At 31.5% G+C, this 22,732-nt stretch overlaps 5 protein-coding genes across 5 annotated transcripts; all 5 read left to right on the top strand.

The window, feature by feature from the left end:
* Positions 1-186: 186 nt before the first annotated feature.
* LOC123272281 lies at positions 187-6,350 on the top strand. The gene is made up of 10 exons (XM_044738978.1): positions 187-314; positions 608-803; positions 886-1,330; positions 1,395-1,706; positions 1,769-2,158; positions 3,040-3,175; positions 4,584-4,779; positions 4,849-5,293; positions 5,358-5,669; positions 5,922-6,350. Exons 1-10 carry the CDS (start codon positions 260-262, stop codon positions 6,309-6,311), a joined length of 2,877 nt encoding a protein of 958 aa, XP_044594913.1. The 5' UTR covers positions 187-259; the 3' UTR covers positions 6,312-6,350.
* A 1,328-nt stretch (positions 6,351-7,678) lies between these two features.
* On the top strand, positions 7,679-9,839 carry LOC123271609 (facilitated trehalose transporter Tret1-like). Its single transcript, XM_044737992.1, has 5 exons — positions 7,679-8,161; positions 8,255-8,450; positions 8,505-8,949; positions 9,014-9,325; positions 9,390-9,839. The coding sequence occupies exons 1-5, from the start codon at positions 8,041-8,043 to the stop codon at positions 9,777-9,779; spliced, it is 1,464 nt and encodes a 487-aa protein (XP_044593927.1). The 5' UTR covers positions 7,679-8,040; the 3' UTR covers positions 9,780-9,839.
* LOC123271608 (facilitated trehalose transporter Tret1-like) lies at positions 9,699-12,305 on the top strand. Its single transcript, XM_044737991.1, has 6 exons — positions 9,699-9,781; positions 10,250-10,366; positions 10,453-10,648; positions 10,742-11,186; positions 11,452-11,763; positions 11,828-12,305. Exons 1-6 carry the CDS (start codon positions 9,763-9,765, stop codon positions 12,215-12,217), a joined length of 1,479 nt encoding a protein of 492 aa, XP_044593926.1. The 5' UTR covers positions 9,699-9,762; the 3' UTR covers positions 12,218-12,305.
* A 555-nt stretch (positions 12,306-12,860) lies between these two features.
* LOC123272280 lies at positions 12,861-17,923 on the top strand. The gene is made up of 11 exons (XM_044738977.1): positions 12,861-12,996; positions 13,563-13,758; positions 13,880-14,324; positions 14,733-15,047; positions 15,119-15,500; positions 15,764-15,997; positions 16,065-16,260; positions 16,333-16,777; positions 16,841-17,152; positions 17,215-17,590; positions 17,750-17,923. The coding sequence occupies exons 1-11, from the start codon at positions 12,876-12,878 to the stop codon at positions 17,794-17,796; spliced, it is 3,069 nt and encodes a 1,022-aa protein (XP_044594912.1). The 5' UTR covers positions 12,861-12,875; the 3' UTR covers positions 17,797-17,923.
* On the top strand, positions 17,860-20,538 carry LOC123271610 (facilitated trehalose transporter Tret1-like). The gene is made up of 5 exons (XM_044737993.1): positions 17,860-18,122; positions 18,188-18,383; positions 18,609-19,053; positions 19,470-19,781; positions 20,076-20,538. Exons 1-5 carry the CDS (start codon positions 18,005-18,007, stop codon positions 20,463-20,465), a joined length of 1,461 nt encoding a protein of 486 aa, XP_044593928.1. The 5' UTR covers positions 17,860-18,004; the 3' UTR covers positions 20,466-20,538.
* The last annotated feature ends 2,194 nt before the right edge of the window (positions 20,539-22,732 follow it).

The raw sequence follows: 22,732 nt of genomic DNA, 5'->3' as shown, positions 1-22,732 counted from the left end.
ACGCACGTGAAAAACAGTATCTTGAATTTATTTTAACAAATGGCTTCCGTCAGAGTCCTTCTTCATTCGAAATAATTCGCTTGTGTTGTTCTTATTTACTGATCGAGATTGCCAATGTGATTACTCAAAAATAATTTTGTCATAATTGTTAGTTTTTGCTGCAACTATTGCGGCGTTAAAAACTACTTTAGATAATTTATTTATTCTTTTGACGTCCAAGTCTACCTTGACAATAAATAAGTCCTTCGATAACAAGAATATGAAGACAGACAGTCAAGGTTCCAAGACACTTCAGTTTGTTGCTGCTATTACAGGTAATTCACATAAATATCTACACTAAATGTTAATCTTGAATGTAATTAGTAATAAGCCATTATCTTTTGTATCTAAAAATACTGTAATTGAATTATACAAAAAAAACCTGAAACATATGTAATGTAAAGATTAAACATTAATGAAATAAACTTATGCAATAAAACCCGTTACCTGCTGGCAAGATAGCGGTTGGATATAAATCATCGATTTTTTAAATAAGGATCATTTAGATTATTAAATCTACAGTTAAGTATTGGCATAACGTGATTACCGATAATAATAATGATTTCAGCGAATTTATGTGTGATGGGAGGCGGTGCGATAATGGTTTGGTCGAGTCCAATTTTGCTGATGCTCCAAAGTGATCCAGTGGAAGAAGAAAACCCGCTTGATCGACCAATTACTGACGAAGAAGCGTCATGGATTGGAGCATTGTCTCCGATGGGTACTCTGGTGGGATGTCTCTTCCCAGGATACTTGGCTGAGAAGTAATTATCAATCAGTCAATTACTAACATGTTATTTAAGTTAATGTTAGTGAAAATGATTGAAATATAAACGCCGATTGCAGGTTGGGAAGACGAACCATTTTATTGTCTAGCATAATACCTATGGCAGTAAGTTGGGTGCTTATTTTCACAGGGAAAAGTATTGAACTCTTGTATGCGGCCAGATTTATTGGAGGTCTAGCGGTTGCTATATCATTTGGAGTAATACCAGTTTACTGCGGCGAAATCGCGGAAACTTCAATCCGAGGAATACTCGGTTCATTTTTCCAAATATTCATTACCTTCGGTCAACTGTGGGCTTACAGTATTGGTCCGTTTGTCTCGTACATGAATTATTGTATCGCTTGTGCTGTCTTGCCAATTGCTTTCTTCATCTCCTTCTACCCAATGCCCGAGTCGCCGTACTACTTGGCGGCAAAAAGTCGCAAGGAAGATGTCATCAGAGTGTTGATGAGGCTAAGAGGAAAAAAAAGAGAAGAAGTTGAAACGGAAGCTAATGAAATCGAGGTCATGATCGAATTTTTATTATTAATTATGTGAGTTATTTTAAAGCGATTTCTTTTTGCTTCAGGTTTCCGTTCAAGAAGCTTACAGCAAACAAGTAACAATATTGGATTTGTTTAAAGTAAAAGCCAATTTAAAAGCGCTAATTGCTACGTGCGCACTGATTATTTTTCAACAGATGAGCGGAATTACAGTTATTGTTCTTTACTCGGAGCTTATCTTTTCAAGCGCTGGAGAATTTGGCTTAAGTTCATCCGTTCAGTCAATTATTGTAAGACTGGTTCAATTTCTGGGCACCTGTGTCAACCCTTTGGTTGTTGACAGACTGGGACGCAAAATCCTATTAATTATATCCAGCTCAGGCGCCGGTTTGAGTCTGGTAAGTTAATTATAGTTTTCTTTAAACTACTTTAACTAAAAATGAATCACAATTCCGTTTAGGGAATTCTTGGAGTGTTTTTTTACCTGAAAGATGCTGCTGGAACTCAAGTCAGTCATGTCGGCTGGTTACCAATATTTTCCTTGGTTACTTTCATGACAACCTACAGCATCGGATTGGGTCCTCTTCCTTGGACAATAATGGGCGAAATGTTTTCCCATGAAGTTAAGTCTAAAGCATCAACAATTATTGTTTTTACATGTTGCTTTTTAGCGTTTATTAGTAGTAAATACTTTATTAATATGGCAATAACTTTTGGTCAATATACCGCAATGTGGTTCTTTGGATTTTTTTGCATCTTAAGCTTATTATTTGTCGTATTATTTCTTCCCGAAACTAAAGGGAAGTCATTACAGGAGATTCAAGACGAACTTAATGGAAAAGCGCGTAAATAATTGTACTCCATTAATCATAAGATTAATAATAATAAATAAAAAATTTTTTTATACTTCAAATAGTAAAAATAATTTCCAACAAACCTATCAGCCGTACTCGATTATATCAAGTCTGCAGCTGCATTTTTCCTTCACTTATAATCTCACTATGTTTATGTATTTTAATTTTGTTTGTAATTGTTAGCAGTGTTGCACTTTTTTATTAGTCATTTCTGGCAACACTGTTTACTGCAGAGTGCTTATATTACACGTTTTATGCAGTAGCATACATAAATCAGTGTGATAATTGTTCGTCCTGCGCAAACTTATCGCCTTACGCTCGCACAATGCTGCATCTAAATAAAAATAGTAAATAAAATTAATAAATAAAAAATTCTAGTGTCTTATAATTACTTAATAAGCTTTTAATAAAATTTGACAACAGTATTACTTAAAAATCTCAGTAATAATTAAAAAAAAAAGTGTCAATTATTACTTGCACGTGTCATCGCTCAACCTGTTTGATTCGATGAACGTGTCTATGCACCGTTATTAATAAAACTTTCCGCTGCACGCGCCACGTGGTGATTCCCCGCCAAACGCCGCTCATCGGTTGTTGTGCGACTATGAGTGAAAAAGAGCGAGTAACAGAAGGTTAAATTGATGACAATTAAGAGTATCAGTTGTAAGATTGCCAGCATTAAAATTAGATGACCACTCACATTATTTTTCATCACTCAGCTGATCTCAGTTACAGCTGATCTTTGTGTCAAACTAGGTGTTATTTAACTTAAGCTTTTCAATTTATAATTTTTCTATTCCTTGATCATCACTTACATACTAAAAATAGAAAGTATTCATTTTTTACGACCTTTATGCTTTTTTTTTGCTCAGTATAGTTAATTATTTATTCCACAATGACTCAACACGATGAGCTAATTAATATGACCAGAAAAGTGTCAGTTGTTGGCAGTAACAGATCAATAAAGCATGAAAAAGGGTCCAAGTCACTGCAAGTTTTCGCTGCAATGGCAGGTAATTACTTTTTTTTTATACAGTGGAAACTCTATATAACGAAACTCAAGGGACCGGATACTTTTTTTGTTATAAAGAGTTTTCTTCATACGGAGAGAAGACGTATAACGACTAATATTCAAGGAATAAGTACTTGAATTCTAATTTATTTCACAAAACGTCATGATTTTTTTATTAATAAATACAAATAATTATTTTGGCGCTGTGAATATAATACTTAGACAGCATTGCTTGAGCAAAATCTTCAAATTTTGGAATTTTCAATTTTTGAAAGGGCACAACCAGTGTGACAGCCTAAAAAAAAGCGATTTTTGAGAATTAAAATAAAAAAAACTCCTGTATGAATTGTTTTAAAATTTTAAGGGTATATTAATACATATTTTAAGAATATACAGTAAAATTTTTGAAGAAAAAACTTAAATATTTTCCGAGTTAAAAAAAAAAAAATCTAATTATACTAGAAGATATTATCCGTACGATGACCCACGGTTAAAAAAATATATCAAAAATTGACAAAATGGCGGCGTTTTAATAAAAAAAGTTGAATTTTATCCAAAATTTTGGTCGTTTTTGGCCTGCCAAAATTCGATTTTTGATCAGATCAAAAAACTGGAGGGTCTTCGTATGAAGAACTATATACAGAACATGCAGAAAAAGATTTGGTAATAATCAGATCATTTATCTTCGAGTAATCACTCTAGCAAATTTGAAAAATGCTGTTTCGAGAAAAACGCGTTTTTCTGTAGTTAATGCAATGATCTTACTGCCGAGCGGCTACTCTTTAAATGGCTGTAACTTAAAAACTATTTGAGATTTCGATTTAAAATTTTAGTATGTTATTTTTAAAGGTATAATCTATCGAAATATGAAAAAAAAAAATTGATTTTTTTCGAAATTTCACACTGGTTGTGCCTCTTAACAAACTTTCCGTCAATTTCTGAAGAATTTTTTCTCTATTGAAGATTTGAACGCAACTAAAGCTATAATCATGTAAACGAGAAGCATAGAAATCAAATGACATTATATGCGTATAGTAATATACATTTGCTTTGGTAATTACAATACTCAGTCTATAATATTTCCTAGAAATATTTATGATTTTTAATCGATTACTGCGTTTAAAGTTAAGCGAATTATTTCGTTACAAAGAGTGTTTGTGACGCTATATAGAGTGTTTAAATATAGGAATAATAATGTAAACCAAACAAACTTTGGTATTTTCTACGTTATATAGAGTTTTTCGTTAAATAGAGTTGCGCTATATAGAGTTTCTATTGTAATTAAAATTTATCATAACTTACTTCATAACTTGTTCATTAAATAATTATTAATTATTGCATGACTAACTAGATTCATTTGTTTAAAATTGATAATGCTGAAAAAAATATACTTCATACATATAATCTAGCCAGCATTTGTGTAATGGCTGCCGGGACAGTGATGGCCTGGACAACGCCTCTTTTATTGATGCTCGAAGAAGATCCAGTGAGTAAAAACAATCCCTTGGGCCGGCCGCTCACTAAAACAGAAACTTCCTGGCTTGTATCGTTGCCTAACGTAGGAACATTATGCAGCTGTTTCTTCCCAGGATACATTGCTGACAAGTAATGATTAATTGTCTTGTTTTACTGACGTAATTCCGCGGCCAATCATTAGCATTTATTGTCTTGCAGGTGGGGAAGAAAAACAGTATTATTATCAACGGTAATTCCATCACTATTAAGCTGGACGCTTCTTGCTACTGGAAAGAGCATAGAAGTCTGGTACGCAGCGAGGTTCATCTCAGGTTTTAGCGTTTCTGTTCCCTTTGCATTGCTCTCCATGTACTGCGGTGAAATTGCAGAACCGGCTATTAGAGGAATTCTCGGTTCGTTTTTTGAGATATTTATCACCGCTGGCCCAGTTTGGGCATTCAGTATTGGCCCGTTTGTGTCTTATACCAATTATTGTATAATTTGCGCTGCATTGCCCGTTCTTTTCTTCATTCTCTTCTTTGCAATGCCAGAATCTCCGTATTATTTAGCGGCTAAAGGCCGGAAGGAAGATTTGATCAAAGTTCTGGCGAGGCTGAGAGGCAAAAGTAGAGAAGCTGTTGAAAAAGAAGCTGATGAAATTGAGGTTTAGTATTTAATTGATGTAAATTAGAGTTTTTTAAATTTTTAAGTAAAATTACTTACTCCAGGCGACTGTTCAAGAGATTTACAGCAAAGAAACTAATCTGATGGATTTGATTAGAGTCAAGGCTAATTTCAAAGCACTTGTCTTGACATGTTTGCTGATAATTTTCCAACAACTCAGTGGAATTGTCGTCGTACTTTTTTATTCGGAAGTTATTTTTGAAAGTGCTGGAAAGTTTAGCTTGAGCACGTCTACTCAAACGATTTTGGTTTCACTAGTTCAATGCTCTGGTTCTTGTTTCAATCCTCTTGTTGTTGACAGACTTGGTCGTAGAATCTTGCTAGTTATTTCTAGTGCTGGAGCTGCGATATGTCTTGTAAGTTGATAATTTATATAATTAATATATTACATAACTAGGCCAGTAAAATAAGAAAAGTGTCAGATCACATGTAATTGTAGGCTGAGGCGAAGTCGAGGTTGACAAACATGTGGTCTGAGGCTTTACTTTTTACTGGCCAAGGTGTGTATACTATTTTTCTGCTCAACGTAGCCAGAAAGTTGCCACTTTCCGGTCGGAGGGTAGAAAAATTTTTTCTTCATGAAAATATGAACTTCATTTTCTTTAAAGGGACTTCTTGGATTGTTCTTTTACCTAAAAGACGCAGCAAAAAGTGATGTAAGTAATTTGGGTTGGCTGCCGATATTTTCAATGCTTGCATACATGGCCAGTTACAGCGTCGGCTTAGGACCTCTTTCTTGGACAATAATGGGCGAAATGTTCTCTCAAGAAATAAAAGCCAAAGCATCCTCAATATTTGTTTTTATATGTACTATTTTTATATTTATTATAAGTAGATACTTTGTTAATGTCACATCAGCATTTGGATCCTACACTGCCTTTTGGATTTTTGCAGTATGTTGTTTAGTCTGCATTTTATTCACTATATTCTTCTTGCCTGAAACTAAGGGCAAAACATTCCCACAAATTCAAGCAGAACTCAATGGAAGACGTCGCTAATTGTACTTATTAAATTTTAATAAATTTTTATTTATTATAGCAGCAGTTCAGTTTCTTTTAACAAGATTTTTCACTTTTAATTTCTTCCTAAAAATCAACGGAAAATTTTTTCTGATAAGCCAATATCAAGTAAAAAAAGAAAACATAAATAATTATTTCAAAAAACCAAACCAGGATGCAGTAGACCAAATAAATTTATGTTTTCTTTTATTTATTCCAATTTACAACGTTTTGTCAGCATAATTCTGACTTGATCAGGTAACCTTGAAATATTTACCAAAAACACATAGTCACACCATACAAAATATTTGTTACTATATAATAGTGTAATTCTCAGTGTTATGTCCAAGGGCGTTTTTTGAGCGGTAGCGTAAACGGTGGAGGTTTGGACTAACAGTTTAAAGAATACGCAACGGAGGTTTTAATTCCGTTGTTTTCACAAATTTTATTTAATCGAAATTATTATAATGAATTTTATTTGAATTTGAGCTAACGTCCTCCAGTCCCCCGTAGGGTAAAGTGCGCAAATTTAGCTTTAAAAGATCTTAAGTTACTTATTGACCGAACTCTCGCCTAAGTGCAGGGCAAATTAGAACTTTGAGAATCCGGTTCTCTAGGTTTTCTTATTGATCAAAATCTCGCCTAAGTGCAGGGCAAATTAAGACTTTGAGATTTTGACTCTCTAAATTTTATCTACTGACCGAGTTCTCGCCTAAGTGCAGGGCAAATTAGAACTTTGAGAATCCCGACTCGTAGATATTAATAACTAATACGTGGCCTGCCGGTTGAAACCGCGTCCAAACTTCCTTTAAGTGCGGAGCAAATTAAAGCAAAGGACTCTACAAGGCACGGGCCCGTCAGTTAAACGCGGAAGTCGAATTAACCAACTAAGACGTGGATTTGGCTGTTGATCGCCTTTTTAAAAGCTCGCGGTGCTGAGATTGCAGAAGTCCCCGCTAGTCAACCAGCAGTCACGTAATTCACGTAGCTTACATTTTATTGTGGCTTTCGCGCATGGAGAAGTCTTCCATCTGCGCGGGTGATTTAAATTAAAAAAAATGAGAAGAGAGAAAAAAAATTTGCGGGTGGACATAACATCAGGAACTTGGGCGGGAAAAAAATACTCAGCGCTAGATTTTTAAATGTTGCTTCTCCCGTCCAAGTTCCTGAGAATTATACTATTATATTTAACATCACGGATGATAACATAAATCATAATTTGTTACTATGTGTTTTTGTTAAATATTTCAAGGTTGCCTGATCAAGTCAGAATTATGCTGACGAAACGTTGTAAATTGGAATAAATAAAAGAAAACATAAATTTATTTGGTCTACTGCATCCTGATTTAGTTTTTTTTTTTTTATTTTGTAAAGCTTGGACCTAAGAATAAATGAGTATAAATAATTGTATAGCGTAATTGTTAAATTAAAATTTTTTCACCTTATCAAACGATATAAAATGTCTGACCTATTTTTTGCTTAGTGTCTGCACCGAGTTCAATTATCGTGAAAGATAAGGGATTTATAGCAGTTAATTTGATGATAATTAAGACAATAAGCTGTAAGATTAAAAAAGAATTAACTTCCGTAGCTTTTTTCATAACTTGACTTATCAAAATAAGAAGTTACTTTTGATCTTTGCTTGAAGCTAAACATCATATATGCCTTGTCAATCATTTCTACCTATCCGGTCATTCTGAACAATCATTTTAGTATTGTTCACTTAAAAATGACTCATCAAAGCGAATTGCTAGACACAAGTAGAAAAATATCGTGCATTAGTGGCAATATAAGCTCAAAAAATCATGAAAAAGGCACCAAGACTCTGCAGCTCTTCGCCGCAATGGCTGGTAATTAATTTAATTTCATTAGTTTCTTCCTTTATTCGTACCAGAATAAAGTTGTTTAAAGTTTAATAATTACGTCAAACTTTCAACAATTAGCAAGCATATGTGCGACGGCAACTGGAATATCAATGGGTTGGCAAACTCCGCTCTTGTTGATGCTCCAAGAGGATCCAGTGAATGAAGACAACCCGTTAGGTAGGCCAATCAGTGAAGACGAAGCTTCCTGGCTTTCAGCATTGCCTTACATGGGAACACTGATCAGCTGCTTTGTTCCTGGATACTTATCTGACAGGTAAGATTAATTATCCTTCTGATTTTTTGGAGATAATTGTCAAACCTGTTCCAGATTTGGAAGAAAAACAGTTCTACTGTCTAGCGTAGTGCCATCTTTACTGAGCTGGGCGCTTGTTGCTCTAGGAACTAGCATAGAAGTCTTGTACGCTGCAAGACTTATCACAGGCCTGAACCTTTCTACTTCCTTTGGATTGCTTCCAATTTATTGTGGTGAAATTGCAGAACCGGCTATAAGAGGAATTATTGGGTCCTTTTTTGAGATTTTTGTCAACGCCGGTCCAGTTTTTGCTTTCACTATTGGCGCATTAGTGTCTTATAAGAATTATTGTATAATTTGCGCTGCATTTCCGGTTCTTTTCTTCATTCTCTTCTTTGCAATGCCAGAATCTCCGTATTATTTAGCGGCTAAAGGCCGGAAGGAAGATTTGATCAAAGTTCTGGTGAGGCTGAGAGGAAAAAGTAGAGAAGCTGTTGAAAAAGAAGCTGATGAAATTGAGGTTTAGTATAAAATTGATATAAATTAGAGTTTTCTTAATTTTTAAGTTCAATTATTTACTTTAGGCGACTGTTCAAGAGATTTACAGCAAAAAAACCAATCTCATGGATTTAATTAGAGTCAAAGCAAACTTCAAAGCTCTTATTTTAGCGTGCCTAATGGTAATTTTTCAACAACTCAGTGGAATTGTAGCCATTATTTTTTACTCGGAAATTATTTTTGCAAACGCTGGAGAATTTACTTTGAGCACGTCGCTTCAAACTATTTTAGTTGGACTGGTTCAATTTTCGGGGACTTGTTGCAACCCGTTTGTTATTGACAGACTGGGACGCAGAATCTTGTTGATTGTTTCCTGCACCGGGACAGCGATATGTCTTGTAAGTTGATAATTTATCAATAAATTTTTTCTTCATGAAAATATGAACTTTATTATATTCAAAGGGAATTCTTGGAATGTTCTTCTACCTCAAAGACGCTGCAAAAAGTGACGTCAGTAATTTGGGCTGGCTGCCAATATTTTCCATGCTTGCTTACATGGTCAGCTTCAGCATTGGACTAGGCCCCGTTACTTGGATAATAACCGGCGAAATATTTTCTCAAGAAATAAAAGCCAAAGCATCGACTATTTTTGTTTTTATATGCTTTGTTTTTACGTTTATTATAACTAGGTACTTTGTTAATGTCGCGTCGGCATTTGGATCCTACACTGCTTTTTGGATTTTTGCAGCCTGTTGTCTAGTCTGTATTTTGTTCACTATATTCTTTTTGCCTGAAACGAAGGGCAAAACATTTACTCAAATTCAAGCGGAACTTAATGGAAAAACTCGATAATTGTAATTAAATTAATAAAATTTATATCTTCATTAATTTATAGATAATAATTATTTTTTTTTAACCGGAAATTAAAAGTAAAATTCTTAAAAAAAAATGTTTTTAATTTTCTTAGCGGGAAGTTAAAAATAAATATAAAAACACTGATAATTTAACAACTTAATTGCTGAATACAAGTTAATAAAAAAAATAGTTCAGTATTATCAAATCAAATGAATGTCTGATCTATTTTTAGTCTATCACATGTTACTCTCACGTTCAATGTCTGCATTGAGTTCAATTATCATAAAAGATAAGACTTTTATTACAGTTAATTTGATGATAATTAAGAATATTAACTGGCAGATTAAAAAGCATTAACTTCCGTAACTTTATTCAATGATTTATTGACTTGCATGGAAAAGAAGTCTAAAAATCATTTAAGACTTGCTAAGAATTCTTCATCACCCATTTGGTTTTCTGACATTCAGCAATGACTTATCAAAGCGACTTGCCAGAGAGTAGAAAAGTATCGTGCATTAGTGGTAATACTGCAAAAAATAATGAAAAAGGTTCCAAAACTCTGCAGCTATTTGCAGCAATGGCTGGTAATTTATTTCTTCTTCCCAGCTTGTTCTAATCTAATTTAAAATAGTTCAAAGTGTAGATTATTATTAACTGGTACAAATTTCAGCGAATATATGTGTGATGGCAAGTGGAATATCAATGGGCTGGCAAACTCCGCTCTTGCTGATGCTCCAAGAAGATCCAGTGAATGAAGACAACCCGATAGGTCGGCCTATCACCGAGGAAGAAGCTTCTTGGATTGTTTCATTGCCTTATATAGGCACATGGGTCAGCTGTTTTGTTCCTGGATATCTATCTGATAGGTGAAGATCATAATTAATTATTTTGCGTACATATTTATGTACAATTGCAAATAAATTGACTCTTATAACTTGTACTTGTTATTTCTGTTGCAGGTTTGGAAGAAGAACAGTTTTATTGGCTAGTGTAGTTCCTTCACTGCTAAGTTGGGCGCTTGTTGGTTTAGGAACTAGTATAGAAGTCTTGTATGCTGCAAGATTTATCTCAGGTCTCAGCATTTCTATCTCTTTTGCATTACTCCCGATATATTGTGGTGAAATAGCCGAACCGGAGATTCGAGGGATTCTCGGCTCATTTTTTGAGATTTTTATTAACGCCGGTCCGGTGTTTGCTTTCAGTATTGGTCCGTATGTTTCTTATACGAATTATTGTATCGCTTGTGCTGCTTCACCCGCACTTTTCTTCATTCTGTTCTTCGGAATGCCGGAATCGCCGTATTACTTTGCTGCAAAAGGTCGCAAAGAAGAGTTGATTAAAGTATTAGAGAGGCTGAGAGGCAAAAGTAGAGAAGCTGTTGAAAAAGAAGCTGATGAAATTGAGGTTAAGTATGGAATTTACATAACCTTAGTTTAAGAACAAGTAGTTTTAATAAGACAGTGAAGTTAACTGACATTATTAATTTTTTTTTATCAATTTATATCAATTAAATTATTATAAAAAAATTCCACATGTGAAAATTAAAAAAAATTATCAGTGAAAATTTTTAAATAATTTTTTTATTATATAATTGATTTTTTGTAAAAATTTGACAGCTGTCAACTAACTTCAGGATAGTATTGATAATTAGTGACATTTCTCACCACAGATCGCTGTCCAAGAAAGCTTCCGCAACAAAGCAACTGTGATGGATTTGTTTAGAAACAAAGTTAACTTCAAAGTACTGGTTCTCACCTCAATACTATTCATTTTCCAACAACTGAGTGGGATTACAGTTGTTCTTTTCTACTCAGAAATTATATTTGCAAGCGCTGGAGAATTTAGCCTGAGCACATCCGTTCAAACGATTCTAGTAGGAGTGTTTCAATTTTTGGGCACTTGTTTCAACCCGCTTGTTATCGACAGACTGGGCCGCAGAATCTTGTTGATTGTTTCCAGCGCCGGGTCAGCGATATGTCTTGTAAGTTGATAATTTATCAATAAATGTTTTCTTCATGAAAATATGAACTTACTTTTATTTAAAGGGACTTCTTGGATTGTTTTTTTACCTGAAAGACGCAGCAAAAAGTGATGTAAGTAATTTGGGCTGGCTGCCAATATTTTCCATGCTTGCATTTATGGTCAGTTACAGCATAGGATTAGGACCCGTTTCTTGGACAATAATCGGCGAAATTTATTCTCAAGAAATAAAAGCCAAAGCTTCAACAATTTTTGTTTTTATATGCTGTGCTTTATTGTTTACTACCAGTAAATACTTTACAAATGTCGCTTCAGCATTTGGTTTATACACAGCATTTTGGATCTTTGCAGTCTGCAGCTTACTTTGTATTTTATTTATTATATTTTTTTTACCTGAAACTAAAGGAAAATCATTACAACAAATTCAAGATGAGCTCAGCGGTAAAAAGCGCTGATAAATTAAACAATTATCAAATTTATCACTTTTGCGGTTAGAATTGTTTTATATCTTCAGTATTTTATCATGAAAATAAAGTTAGCCGACATTTAAAAATTTTTAGAATTTTTTTTTATTGAAAAAATTATTACAAAAAAAATTCATTTATAAAAAATTTAAAAAACTACACGTGCAATTTTTTAAAAATATTTTGTAGTTATAATTTAATAAATTAAGCAAAATAAAAAAATCTAAAATGTCGGCTAACTTTATTATTATTATTTTATCCACTGTATTTTGCTTACCTAAAATTAAAATAATTTTTATAAAATATCTTATATTCTTTATATAAATGATAAAAAAAATTTTATAATTAGAATTACACATGACACTTTGTAAACAATGGATTACTAAAAATTAATCAACTGTTAATAAATGGCTTTAAACACAATAATATTGTTTCATTATTTAAAAAAAACCACCAGAGATCATCAGACCTCGATCCGTGACACTTCCCTACGAATATTTTTTACAGTTATAAACTGTGGTTCCATTTATTGCCTAATTCGGAAATCCCATTTAATAAATTACTTGTAAACAGTACATAAATTTTTTATAACTCGAGCTAAAATATTTTATGTACACTCTACACTGGCAATTTTTTTTATCAGTTCACAATGGCTGTTCATGATAATTTAATGTCTGAAAGAATAAGCGTAAGCATGATTAATTCTACTGAAATTAAAAATAAAAATTTTAAAGGATCCAAATTTAAACAATTCATCGCGACAATCGCTGGTAACTAATTTATTATTTAACATTTTTTATTATAATGCTGAAGTTAGCTGACAGATGATTTAAAACAATTTTTTTTTAACAAATAAATAATAATAAAAAATTTCTTATAAAAAATTCCACTTTTAGGTCTGTCAAAAAATTATTGTTGTAATTTTTTTTAAGTAGTAATTTTTATTTGTTGTAAAAATAAAAAAAAATATGACAGATGGCTAACTTGAGTTTCATAATACAATAATTTGAAAATTAATTTAGCAGATATTTCTTAAATTTCAATAATTTTTTTAACAAATAAAAAATTATGACATTAAAGTCAGTTTTAGAAAAAGTATTTTTAAAAAATTGCATTTTTCATTTTTTTAAATTTCTACAATTTAATTTTTTATTATAATTTTTTGTCAAAAAAAATTTAAAAATTATCAAATATTTGCTAAATTAATTTTCATAAAAAATTGACAAGGAAAAATTAAAAATGCAATTTTTTTGAACTAATTTGTTTGTTAAAAAAAAATTAAAAAATTATTAAGTTACTGCTAATTTTAATATAATTATAATAATTAATTATTCAGCGAGCATATGTGTACTGTCAAGTGGAGTTATGTTAGTATGGGGAGGCCCTATTTTATTAATGCTCCGAAAAAATCCAGTGAGCATTGAAAATCCATTTGTCCGACCGATCAGCAATGAAGAAATATCCTGGATTGGCGGATTTACTACAGTAGGTTCAATGTTTGGCTGCTTGGCGCCAGGATATCTTGCTGACAGGTAATTATAGGTAATTATAGGTTGAATTATAATTAATTCATAGTATGAATTATGAAAAAATTATTTAGAAGGTAGAACAACTTTGTTGATCAATAAAATAATCAACAAACTGTAATTGCAGGTGGGGAAGACGAGCAGCTTTATTGTCTACCGCAGTTCCATTTCTTGTAAGCTGGACGCTAATTTTTTTAGCGAAGCGTATAGAAGTATTGTTCTTAGCAAGATTTATAGCAGGGCTTGCTATTTCTTTTTCCTATGCGCTGGTTCCGATGTACATTGGCGAAATAGCTGAAGCGCCGATCCGAGGAATTCTTGGATCCTTTTTTCAAATATCCTTCAACTTAGGTCTGTTGCTACCTTACATAATTGGCCCGTTTGTTCCGTACAATAATTATTGCATCATCTGTGCAACACTGCCGATTGTTTTCTTTGTTGTCTTCTTCGCGATGCCAGAGACGCCCTATTACTTAGCGGCTAAAGGCCGAAAGGAAGATGTTATCAAGGTGTTGGTGAAGCTAAGAGGGAAAAGCAGAGAAGGTGTCGAAAAAGAAGCTGATGAAATTCAGGTTAGAATTTTATTTTTATTATTAATTTTATTTAGAAAAATTATGAAAATTTATTTAGCAGATATTTGATAATTTTAAGAATTTTTGTAACAAATCATGACAAAAAAAATTGACATGAAGAAATATTAAAAAATAAAAAATGCAGTTTTTTAAAATAATTTTTTGGAACAAATTTGTTTGTTAAAGAAAATTAAAAAATTCTGAAGTAACAGCTAAATTTAATGAAAATTAATTTTCCAGATATTTAATAATTTTTTTTAGCAATTAAATTATGGCAAAAAAATTAGAAAAAAAAATTAAAAATGGAATTTTTAAAAAATAATTTTTTGAAACAAATTTATTTGTTATCTAAATTAAATGTGACCTAAAAATTTATTGGTAATTTTATAATATTTTTTCTTATCTCAGGTAGCGGTCCAAGAAGCTTACAGCAAAAAGGCAACAATCATAGATTTGTTTAAAGTCAAGGCTAATTTAAAAGCTCTAATTATTTGCTGTAGTCTTGCCGCTCTCCAACAATTGAGCGGTATCAATTTTTTTCTTCTTTACTTAGAGCTTATTTTCGCCAGTGTTGGAACAAATGACAGTATTAGCACGACTCTTCAGACAATTATTGTAGCACTGATTCAACTTTTTAGTTCCTTTGTTAATCCTCTAGTAGTTGATTGTCTGGGAAGAAAAATTTTATTGATTATTTCTGGAATTGGTACATCATTAAGTCTTGTAAGTTTAATTATTATTTTTTTTTTTTTTAAGTATTTCTTCATTAGTGAAGAAATAATTTAATTTTCTAGGCAGCTCTTGGATTTTTCTTCTATCTTAAAGAATCAAAACAAAATGACGGCAGTACCATCAGCTGGCTGCCGATTTCTTCTTTGATTGTTTTTATGATTGCCTACAACATCGGACTAGGACCCGTTCCTTGGACAATCATGGGTGAAATGTTTTCACAACAAGTTAAATTTAAAGCAACAATAATAACCATTTTCATTTGTCGTTTCACATCCTTTATTATTGTTAAGTATTTTATTAATGTTGTGGACGCATTTGGAATGTGCACAGCATTTTGGTCTTTTGGAGTCGTCTGTTTTTTAAGTATTCCATTCGCTGTTTTTATTTTACCGGAAACTAAAGGCAAATCATTAAGAAAAATTCAAGATGAACTTATGAGTCGATGATAATTGTATAGATTTTTTTTTTTTTTTAACTAAAATTTGATAATCTTATAGATTATTTAATTTAATTTATCTATTATATCAAAAAGAAGAAATAATTATAATAAAATATTATTTAATAATGTATAAAAATAGGAATTATTTAATTGAATTAATCAGCGGAGATAATAGAGTACTCAATAAATTGTAATCAATCAAAGCAAGTTTTTGTTATCAATAGTGAATCTGATAACAAAAATTGCGAAGGTGATTGTACTTGACAACTGACAGTTATTGTTCCATATTACATTAGTTTGTCAACAGGTCTTTTGTATTTTCTCGTTGCTTATTCAATAATTAAATATCAAGTGAAATTGATAAATTTAATATCCAGAATGTCTAACACTGGAAAAAAAATTTATGTTATTGAAAATGAATTTAAAATTGATAGCAGTAAAATTAATCTTACAAAACCTTCAAAAGGTTCTAAATGTCTTCAATTCACTGCTGCGATTGCAGGTAGTTGTAATTAGTTTTATCTTCAAAGAGAAGATGATATTTTATAAACGATAGTTTTGTAATAAAGCAAACTTATGCATGATGGCTGCTGGATCATTGATGGCTTGGTCAAGTCCGGTGCTGTTGATGCTCCAAAATGAAACTGTAAGTGAAGAAAATCCTTTAGGTCGGCCAATAACAACTGAAGAAACGTCGTGGATCGGGTCAATTATTTTGTTAGGTTCGATAGCCGGAAATTTATTTACAGGATATTTATCGGACAGGTAATAATCTAATCTGTTGTGTAATGTATAAAAATTAAATAATAATAAAAAAGAAAAATACCGTAATTACAGACTAGGAAGACGAACTACTTTATTGTGTAGCCTGATACCTTCGGCAGTAAGCTGGGTGCTTATTTTCACAGGAAAAAGTATTGAATTCTTTTATGCAGCCAGATTTATTGGAGGTGTAGCGGCTGCTATACCATTTGGAGTAATACCAGTTTACTGCGGCGAAATCGCGGAAACTTCAATCCGAGGAATACTTGGTTCATTTTTCCAAATATTTATCACCTTAGGTCTACTGTGGGCTTACAGTATTGGTCCATTTGTCTCGTACACGAATTATTGTATTGCTTGTGCTGTCTTGCCAATCGCTTTCTTCATCTCCTTCTACCCAATGCCCGAGTCGCCGTACTACTTGGCGGAAAAAAGTCGCAAGGAAGATGTCATCAGAGTGTTGATGAGGCTAAGAGGAAAAAAAAGAGCAGAAGTTGAAAAGGAAGCTACTGAAATCGAGGTTATGATCGAATTTTTATTATTAATTATGTGAATTATTTTAAAGCGAATTTTTTTGCTCCAGGTTACCGTTCAAGAAGCTTACAGCAAACAAGCAACAATATTGGATTTGTTTAAAGTAAAAGCCAATTTAAAAGCGCTAATTGCTACGTGTGCTCTGATTATTTTTCAACAGATGAGCGGAATCACAGTTGTTCTTCTTTACTCGGAGCTTATCTTTTCGAGCGCTGGAGAATTTGGCTTAGGTTCATCCGTTCAGACAATTATTGTAGGACTGGTTCAATTTCTGGGCTCCTGTGTCAACCCTTTGGCTGTTGATAGACTGGGGCGCAAAATCCTGTTGATTATATCTAGCTCAGGCGCCGGTTTAAGTCTGGTAAGTTAATTATAGTCTTCTTTATACTACTTTCACTAAAAATGAATTACAATTCCGTTTAGGGAGTTCTTGGACTGTTCTTTTATCTGAAAGACGCTGCTGGAACTCAAGTCAGTCATGTTGGATGGTTACCAGTATTTTCTTTGGTCACATACGTGGCCACTTACGGCATCGGATTGGGCCCTCTTCCTTGGACAATAATGGGCGAAATGTTTTCCCAGGAAGTTAAGTCTAAAGCATCAACAATTGTTGTTTTTACCAATGCATTCTTAGCATTTATAGTGAGTAAATACTTCATTGGTTTTGCTGTAACTTATGGTCAATACACTGCGTTTTGGTTTTCTGGAATTATTTGCGTCCTATGTATTTTATTCACTGTATTTTATTTACCTGAAACTAAAGGAAGATCATTACAAGAAATTCAGGATAATCTAAACGGTAAAAATAATTTGTAATTGTTATTACTAAATCTTCAATAAAAATATTTTTCTTTTAATTCACTAAACTTCATTGACATTTTAATTGTCAGAAAAAATGACAACTAATCTTTATTTTTTTATATTCAATTATGTCACTTCTCTTACTTAATTTTTTCAGTCAACTGTTTAGATTTTAATTTTAACCCAGTGAATTTAATTTGTTGATAAAAATACATCATTGTTGAATTTTGTTATCGCAAAAGATAAAAATCATATATTTGACTGTCAGATTAATTACACAACAATACATAACTTGTCAAATCCATAAAATGTTTAAATTTAATAACGTGATGATGAGCATAAGCTAAAGTTGTTCCGAATAATTTTTTCGTTGTTCGTCATCAATTAAACCGTGCAATATTTTACTTCCACAATGGCTCATTTTGACGAACTGATGTCTAGTAGTGCAGAAATATTTCACATTAGTAAAAACACATCCATAAAAAATGAACGAGGATCCAAATTGATGCAATTTGTCGCTGCAATTGCTGGTAATTATTTCTTCACTACTTTTTCTTCTTTCTTTAATTCTTTAAATCTTAATAACTTTTTTTAGTGAGCATCAACGTGATAGCAAGTGGAGTTATGTTGTGCTGGACAAGTCCTATACTGATGATGCTTCAAGAAAATCCAGTGAACAAAGAAAATCCACTTGGGCGACCAATTAGCAATGAAGAAGTGTCTTGGGTTGGAGGTCTTGCTACAGCAGGTTCAGTAATTAGCTGTTTAATTCCAGGATACCTTGCTGACAAGTAATTTTAATAAAAAAATTTATTATAAAATTTTAATAAAAAAATTTATTATAAAATTTTAATAATAAAATTTAATACAAAATTTAAATAATAAAATTTTTATAATAAAATTTTAATAAAAAAAATTTAGTATAAAAAAAATTCCACAAATTAAATTAATTTTTAATTATAGGTCATTAATTATCAAACTAATAAATAAATTAAATAAACATACTGTATTTACAGATGGGGAAGACGAGTAGCTTTATTAATCAGTGTAGCGCCAGCTGTTTTAAGCTGGGTGCTTGTTTTTCTCGCGAATCGCATAGAATTTTTATACGCCTCAAGATTGATCTCAGGCCTTGCAGTTTCTTTCACATTTGGACTGATCTCGATCTACGTTGGCGAAATAGCCGAGCCGTCAGTCCGAGGAATACTCGGCTCTTTTCTTCAAATATTCCTCAACTTAGGTCTGATGATACCTTTCGGAATTGGGCCGTTTGTTTCGTACAACAACTATCGCATTATTTGTGCGACATTGCCGATTGTTTTCTTCATTGTCTTCTTCGCGATGCCAGAGACGCCGTACTACTTAGCGGCTAAAGGCCGAAAGGAAGATGTTATCAAGGTGTTGGTGAGGCTAAGAGGGAAAAGCAGAGAAGCTGTTGAAGAAGAAGCCCATGAAATTCAGGTTAGAATTTTATTTTCATTTTTCATTTTATTTAGAAAAATTATGAAAATTAAGTTAGCCGACATCCAAAAATTTTTCAATTTATTTTATTAAAACTTATTGAAAAAGAATTAAAAGAAAAAATTCCACATGTAGAAAATTTTAAAAATTATCCGTGCAATTTTTTTTAAATATTTTTTTAGTTCTAATTTAATTTTAAAAAATCAAAAATTGTTGAATGTCGGCTAATTTTAGTATCATAAATTTATTGAGCAGATATTTAATAATTTTTTTAACAAATAAATTATGGCAAAAAAAAAAAATTGAAATGTAAAAATTTTAAAAATAATTTTTTGAAACAAATTTGTTAAAAAAAAAAAATAAAAAATGGTCAAGTGACTGCTAACTTTAATTTTGTAATATTTCTTCTTAACTAGACAGCGGTCCAAGAAGCTTACAGCAAAAAATCAACAATAATGGATTTGTTTAAAGTCAAGGTCAATTTAAAAGCTATAATTATTTGCTGTAGTCTGATATTCATCCAACAGCTGAGCGGTATTACTGCTCTTCTTGTTTACCTACCGATAATATTTGCAAGCTGCGGAACTTTTAGTATCACCCCAATTTATCAAACAATTATTATTACATTGGTCCAACTTATTGGTTCGTGCTTTAACCCTCTTGTTATTGATAGACTAGGCCGAAAAATTCTGTTAGTCATATCAGGAATTGGCTCTTCGTTAAGTCTTGTAAGTTATAATTATTCAAAAAATTAATAGTATATTACACATCTAGGGCAGTAAAATAATAAATGTCTCAGATCACATGTAATTGTCGGCCGAGGCGAAGCCGAGGTTGACAAACATGTGATTTGAGGCTTTCTTATTTACTTCCCGTGGAGTGTATACTATTTTTCTCCTCGACGGAGGCGGAAAGCGGCATTTTCGTTTAGCGCAGTGGGACGAAAGTTAACGCTTTCCGCCCGGAGGTGAGAAAAATTTATTTTATGTATTTTAAGTGAAGATATAATTAAATTTTTTCAGGGAGTTCTTGGACTTTTCTTCTTTTTAAAAGATGTCGTACAAACAGATGTCAGCAACATCGGCTGGCTGCCGATTTCTTCTTTGATTGTATTCATGGCTACTTACAGTGTGGGGTTAGGTCCGGTTCCTTGGACGGTAGTGGGTGAAATTCTTCCTCAAGAAATGAAATCTAAAGCATCAACAATTATTATCTTTCTCAGCTGTTTTATGTCATTCATTGTTATCAAATATTTTGTTAATATTGTTGATGCTTTTGGTCAATACACAGCTTTTTGGTTTTTTGGATTTTTTTGCTTTTTAAGCGTTCCGTTTGGTGCTTTTATTTTACCGGAGACTAAAAATAAATCGTTACAAAAAATTCAAGATGAACTTCACGGAAAAAAAAGTTAATTATTGTACTTTATAATGTTCTTTAGCCAAAGTAATTTACTTTATAACTATAATTTACTTATTTATTTGCTTGTTCCAAAAATGTATTTTTTTAAAAATGGCATTTTTTATTTTTTCAAATTTCTACATGTCATTTTTTTTTGTTTTTTGCCATAATTTATTTTTTAAAAAAATTCTTAAAATAATAAAATATCTGCTAAATTAATTTTCATTAAAAAATGGTATAAATAAAATTTAATTCTTAATTTTACTATTTTTAATGAAAAATTTTTCTATTGTTTACAAAGATTTGGCCTGAAAATCCGGCGGGAAATCCTGAATTGTACCAGAATGCAAAGATTGCAAATATATTCACACAATTAAAAAAAGGCCATTCGGCAGCCGAAATGGAAGTAGATTTCATTTTATATACAATAAAATTATTTTTCAAAATCATAATTATCCCTGATTAAAAATAATAATTTAAACCGATTGACAATGTTCATGCTCCCTAAGAGAAGAAATTCGGAAGTGTTTAAAGTATTCAGAAGTATTGAAAACAATTCAAATTGCTCTCATTTCTAAAATAACCGGCCGATTTGGCTCATCTTAGAACTTAACCTCAGAAACCGGTCAAAAAATAAGTATGTTAAATTTTATTGAGATCCGATTAGAATTGCGGAAGTTAGAGTAGAGACATAGCCCGTTATATCGTATATATATATACATACATATATAAACTTTTGAACCATATGTATTTTCTGAATCAGTTCAACGAGCTGAGTGAGGAAATAGCAAAATTTTCCAAAAGTTGCGTCATGAGAACCAATACAATATTTAGATTTCTATGAAATCTACTAAAAATAAGTGACGAATTATTGAAAACTCAAATTGGGTATTATAATTTATCCCAGGGAATGAATGTAACTGAAGGTCAGCTCAAGTTAAGAATGTTCAGAGCAATGAGCCGTCGCTGACATTTTTGCCAAGACTTGGAGTTAGACGAATGTGAAACTCATGTCGAGTTTTCATCTAATTTACTGGGGGAAGTCCATCTTTCAAGAAATATATATCATTTTTTTTATTATTCAATATAAATGCCTAATTAATTAAATAAATAAATATAAATTTTCGTAAGACAATATAATTAATCAGAGTTTGCGTATTTATTAAACTTTATTGCTAGTAGACTAGCAGAAGCATGTGCTTCATACAACGGCAAATATAATTATCTCACAGTTTATAAATTACTTGTTAAACAAATATTTATTTGTCTCCGTGAGAATAATGTTAGAATGAGAAAAGAGAAATTTAAAATCTGCTTAAACATTTTTGTTGTATTTTTTTCTTACGCTTAAGACTTATTAAATGAATATAAATTGCACGAAAGTATAATATTATGCAAAGTCACATGATATGCGATGGTCTTAATTACTGCAACTACAAATATGACAATATTTATTATTTTTTTTTATTTTTTATATTAATTTTAAAAGTGAGTTTTTTAATGTCAATTGACATTTATCAATAGGCACATGACTCAACGTGAAATGCAATGTCTTTGTAACAATTAAATACATAAAAGTAATCGTATTGCCTACAAGTAAGTGTACATAAATATTTATTTATGTTTTACAAGCTACCATTTATTTACTCGCATAATTTTATTCCTAACATTTTTTTTTAGCTGCTGGTAGTATTTTTTAGTTGCCTAAATATTTAAGTCAAAATTTAACAAAAAAAAAAATTATTAATAATAATAATAGTTAATACAAAAACTGCCTTATTTAAATATTAAACAAATTTAAAAAATATTTTTTATTTATTTAACAAGTAGTTATTTTTTAATTACAAAACAAAATCAGCTGACTGTTGAAGAAATATTTTTATACTATTTAAATATTATTAAAAGTTATAAAAAATAGCTGATTTTGTTTCGTCTACTCGCGATATAAAAAAAAAAAAAAATAAAACGCTTACGTTATAATAATAATAATGAATACCTGGCGGCAGCTTTTATGTAGCTAAGTCGCGAGCAATTACAATGACGACTAAAGAAAATTTAATAATAATATTAATAATAAAAAGTAATTATGAAAGGAGATATCTTTGCACATTTATATAATTTTATATCCGTAAATTATTATATTAATCTAAATATAGCGAACATTATTTAATGACTCATGAAAACTACTCTAAATTTTAAAAAATAAAAATTAAATCTGACAATTTAAAAATGTGAATTTATAAAACAAAGTATTTTGTTAAAGTAACACCGTCAACTCTAT

The sequence above is a fragment of the Cotesia glomerata genome, linkage group LG9 (assembly GCF_020080835.1).
Source record: "Cotesia glomerata isolate CgM1 linkage group LG9, MPM_Cglom_v2.3, whole genome shotgun sequence".
Lineage (NCBI taxonomy): Eukaryota > Metazoa > Arthropoda > Insecta > Hymenoptera > Braconidae > Cotesia > Cotesia glomerata.
The sequence above is the reverse complement of the archived record's forward strand: the minus strand, read 5'-3'. Positions and strand labels throughout refer to the sequence as shown.

Coding starts and splice junctions, on each gene's coding strand:
- LOC123272280 (XM_044738977.1), top strand. CDS start 12,876: ATGGCTGTTCATGATAATTTAATGTCTGAAAGAATAAGCGTAAGCATG. Junction 13,759..13,879: donor CCAGGATATCTTGCTGACAG/GTAATTATAGGT, acceptor CTGTAATTGCAG/GTGGGGAAGACGAGCAGCTT. Junction 15,048..15,118: donor TTGGTACATCATTAAGTCTT/GTAAGTTTAATT, acceptor TTAATTTTCTAG/GCAGCTCTTGGATTTTTCTT.
- LOC123271608 (XM_044737991.1), top strand. Junction 10,649..10,741: donor CCTGGATATCTATCTGATAG/GTGAAGATCATA, acceptor TTTCTGTTGCAG/GTTTGGAAGAAGAACAGTTT. Junction 11,764..11,827: donor CCGGGTCAGCGATATGTCTT/GTAAGTTGATAA, acceptor TTTTATTTAAAG/GGACTTCTTGGATTGTTTTT.
- LOC123271609 (XM_044737992.1), top strand. CDS start 8,041: ATGACTCATCAAAGCGAATTGCTAGACACAAGTAGAAAAATATCGTGC. Junction 8,162..8,254: donor GCTCTTCGCCGCAATGGCTG/GTAATTAATTTA, acceptor TTCAACAATTAG/CAAGCATATGTGCGACGGCA. Junction 8,950..9,013: donor AAGAAGCTGATGAAATTGAG/GTTTAGTATAAA, acceptor TATTTACTTTAG/GCGACTGTTCAAGAGATTTA.
- LOC123271610 (XM_044737993.1), top strand. CDS start 18,005: ATGGCTCATTTTGACGAACTGATGTCTAGTAGTGCAGAAATATTTCAC. Junction 19,054..19,469: donor AAGAAGCCCATGAAATTCAG/GTTAGAATTTTA, acceptor CTTCTTAACTAG/ACAGCGGTCCAAGAAGCTTA. Junction 19,782..20,075: donor TTGGCTCTTCGTTAAGTCTT/GTAAGTTATAAT, acceptor AAATTTTTTCAG/GGAGTTCTTGGACTTTTCTT.
- LOC123272281 (XM_044738978.1), top strand. CDS start 260: ATGAAGACAGACAGTCAAGGTTCCAAGACACTTCAGTTTGTTGCTGCT. Junction 1,331..1,394: donor CGGAAGCTAATGAAATCGAG/GTCATGATCGAA, acceptor TTTTTGCTTCAG/GTTTCCGTTCAAGAAGCTTA. Junction 5,670..5,921: donor CTGGAGCTGCGATATGTCTT/GTAAGTTGATAA, acceptor TTTTCTTTAAAG/GGACTTCTTGGATTGTTCTT.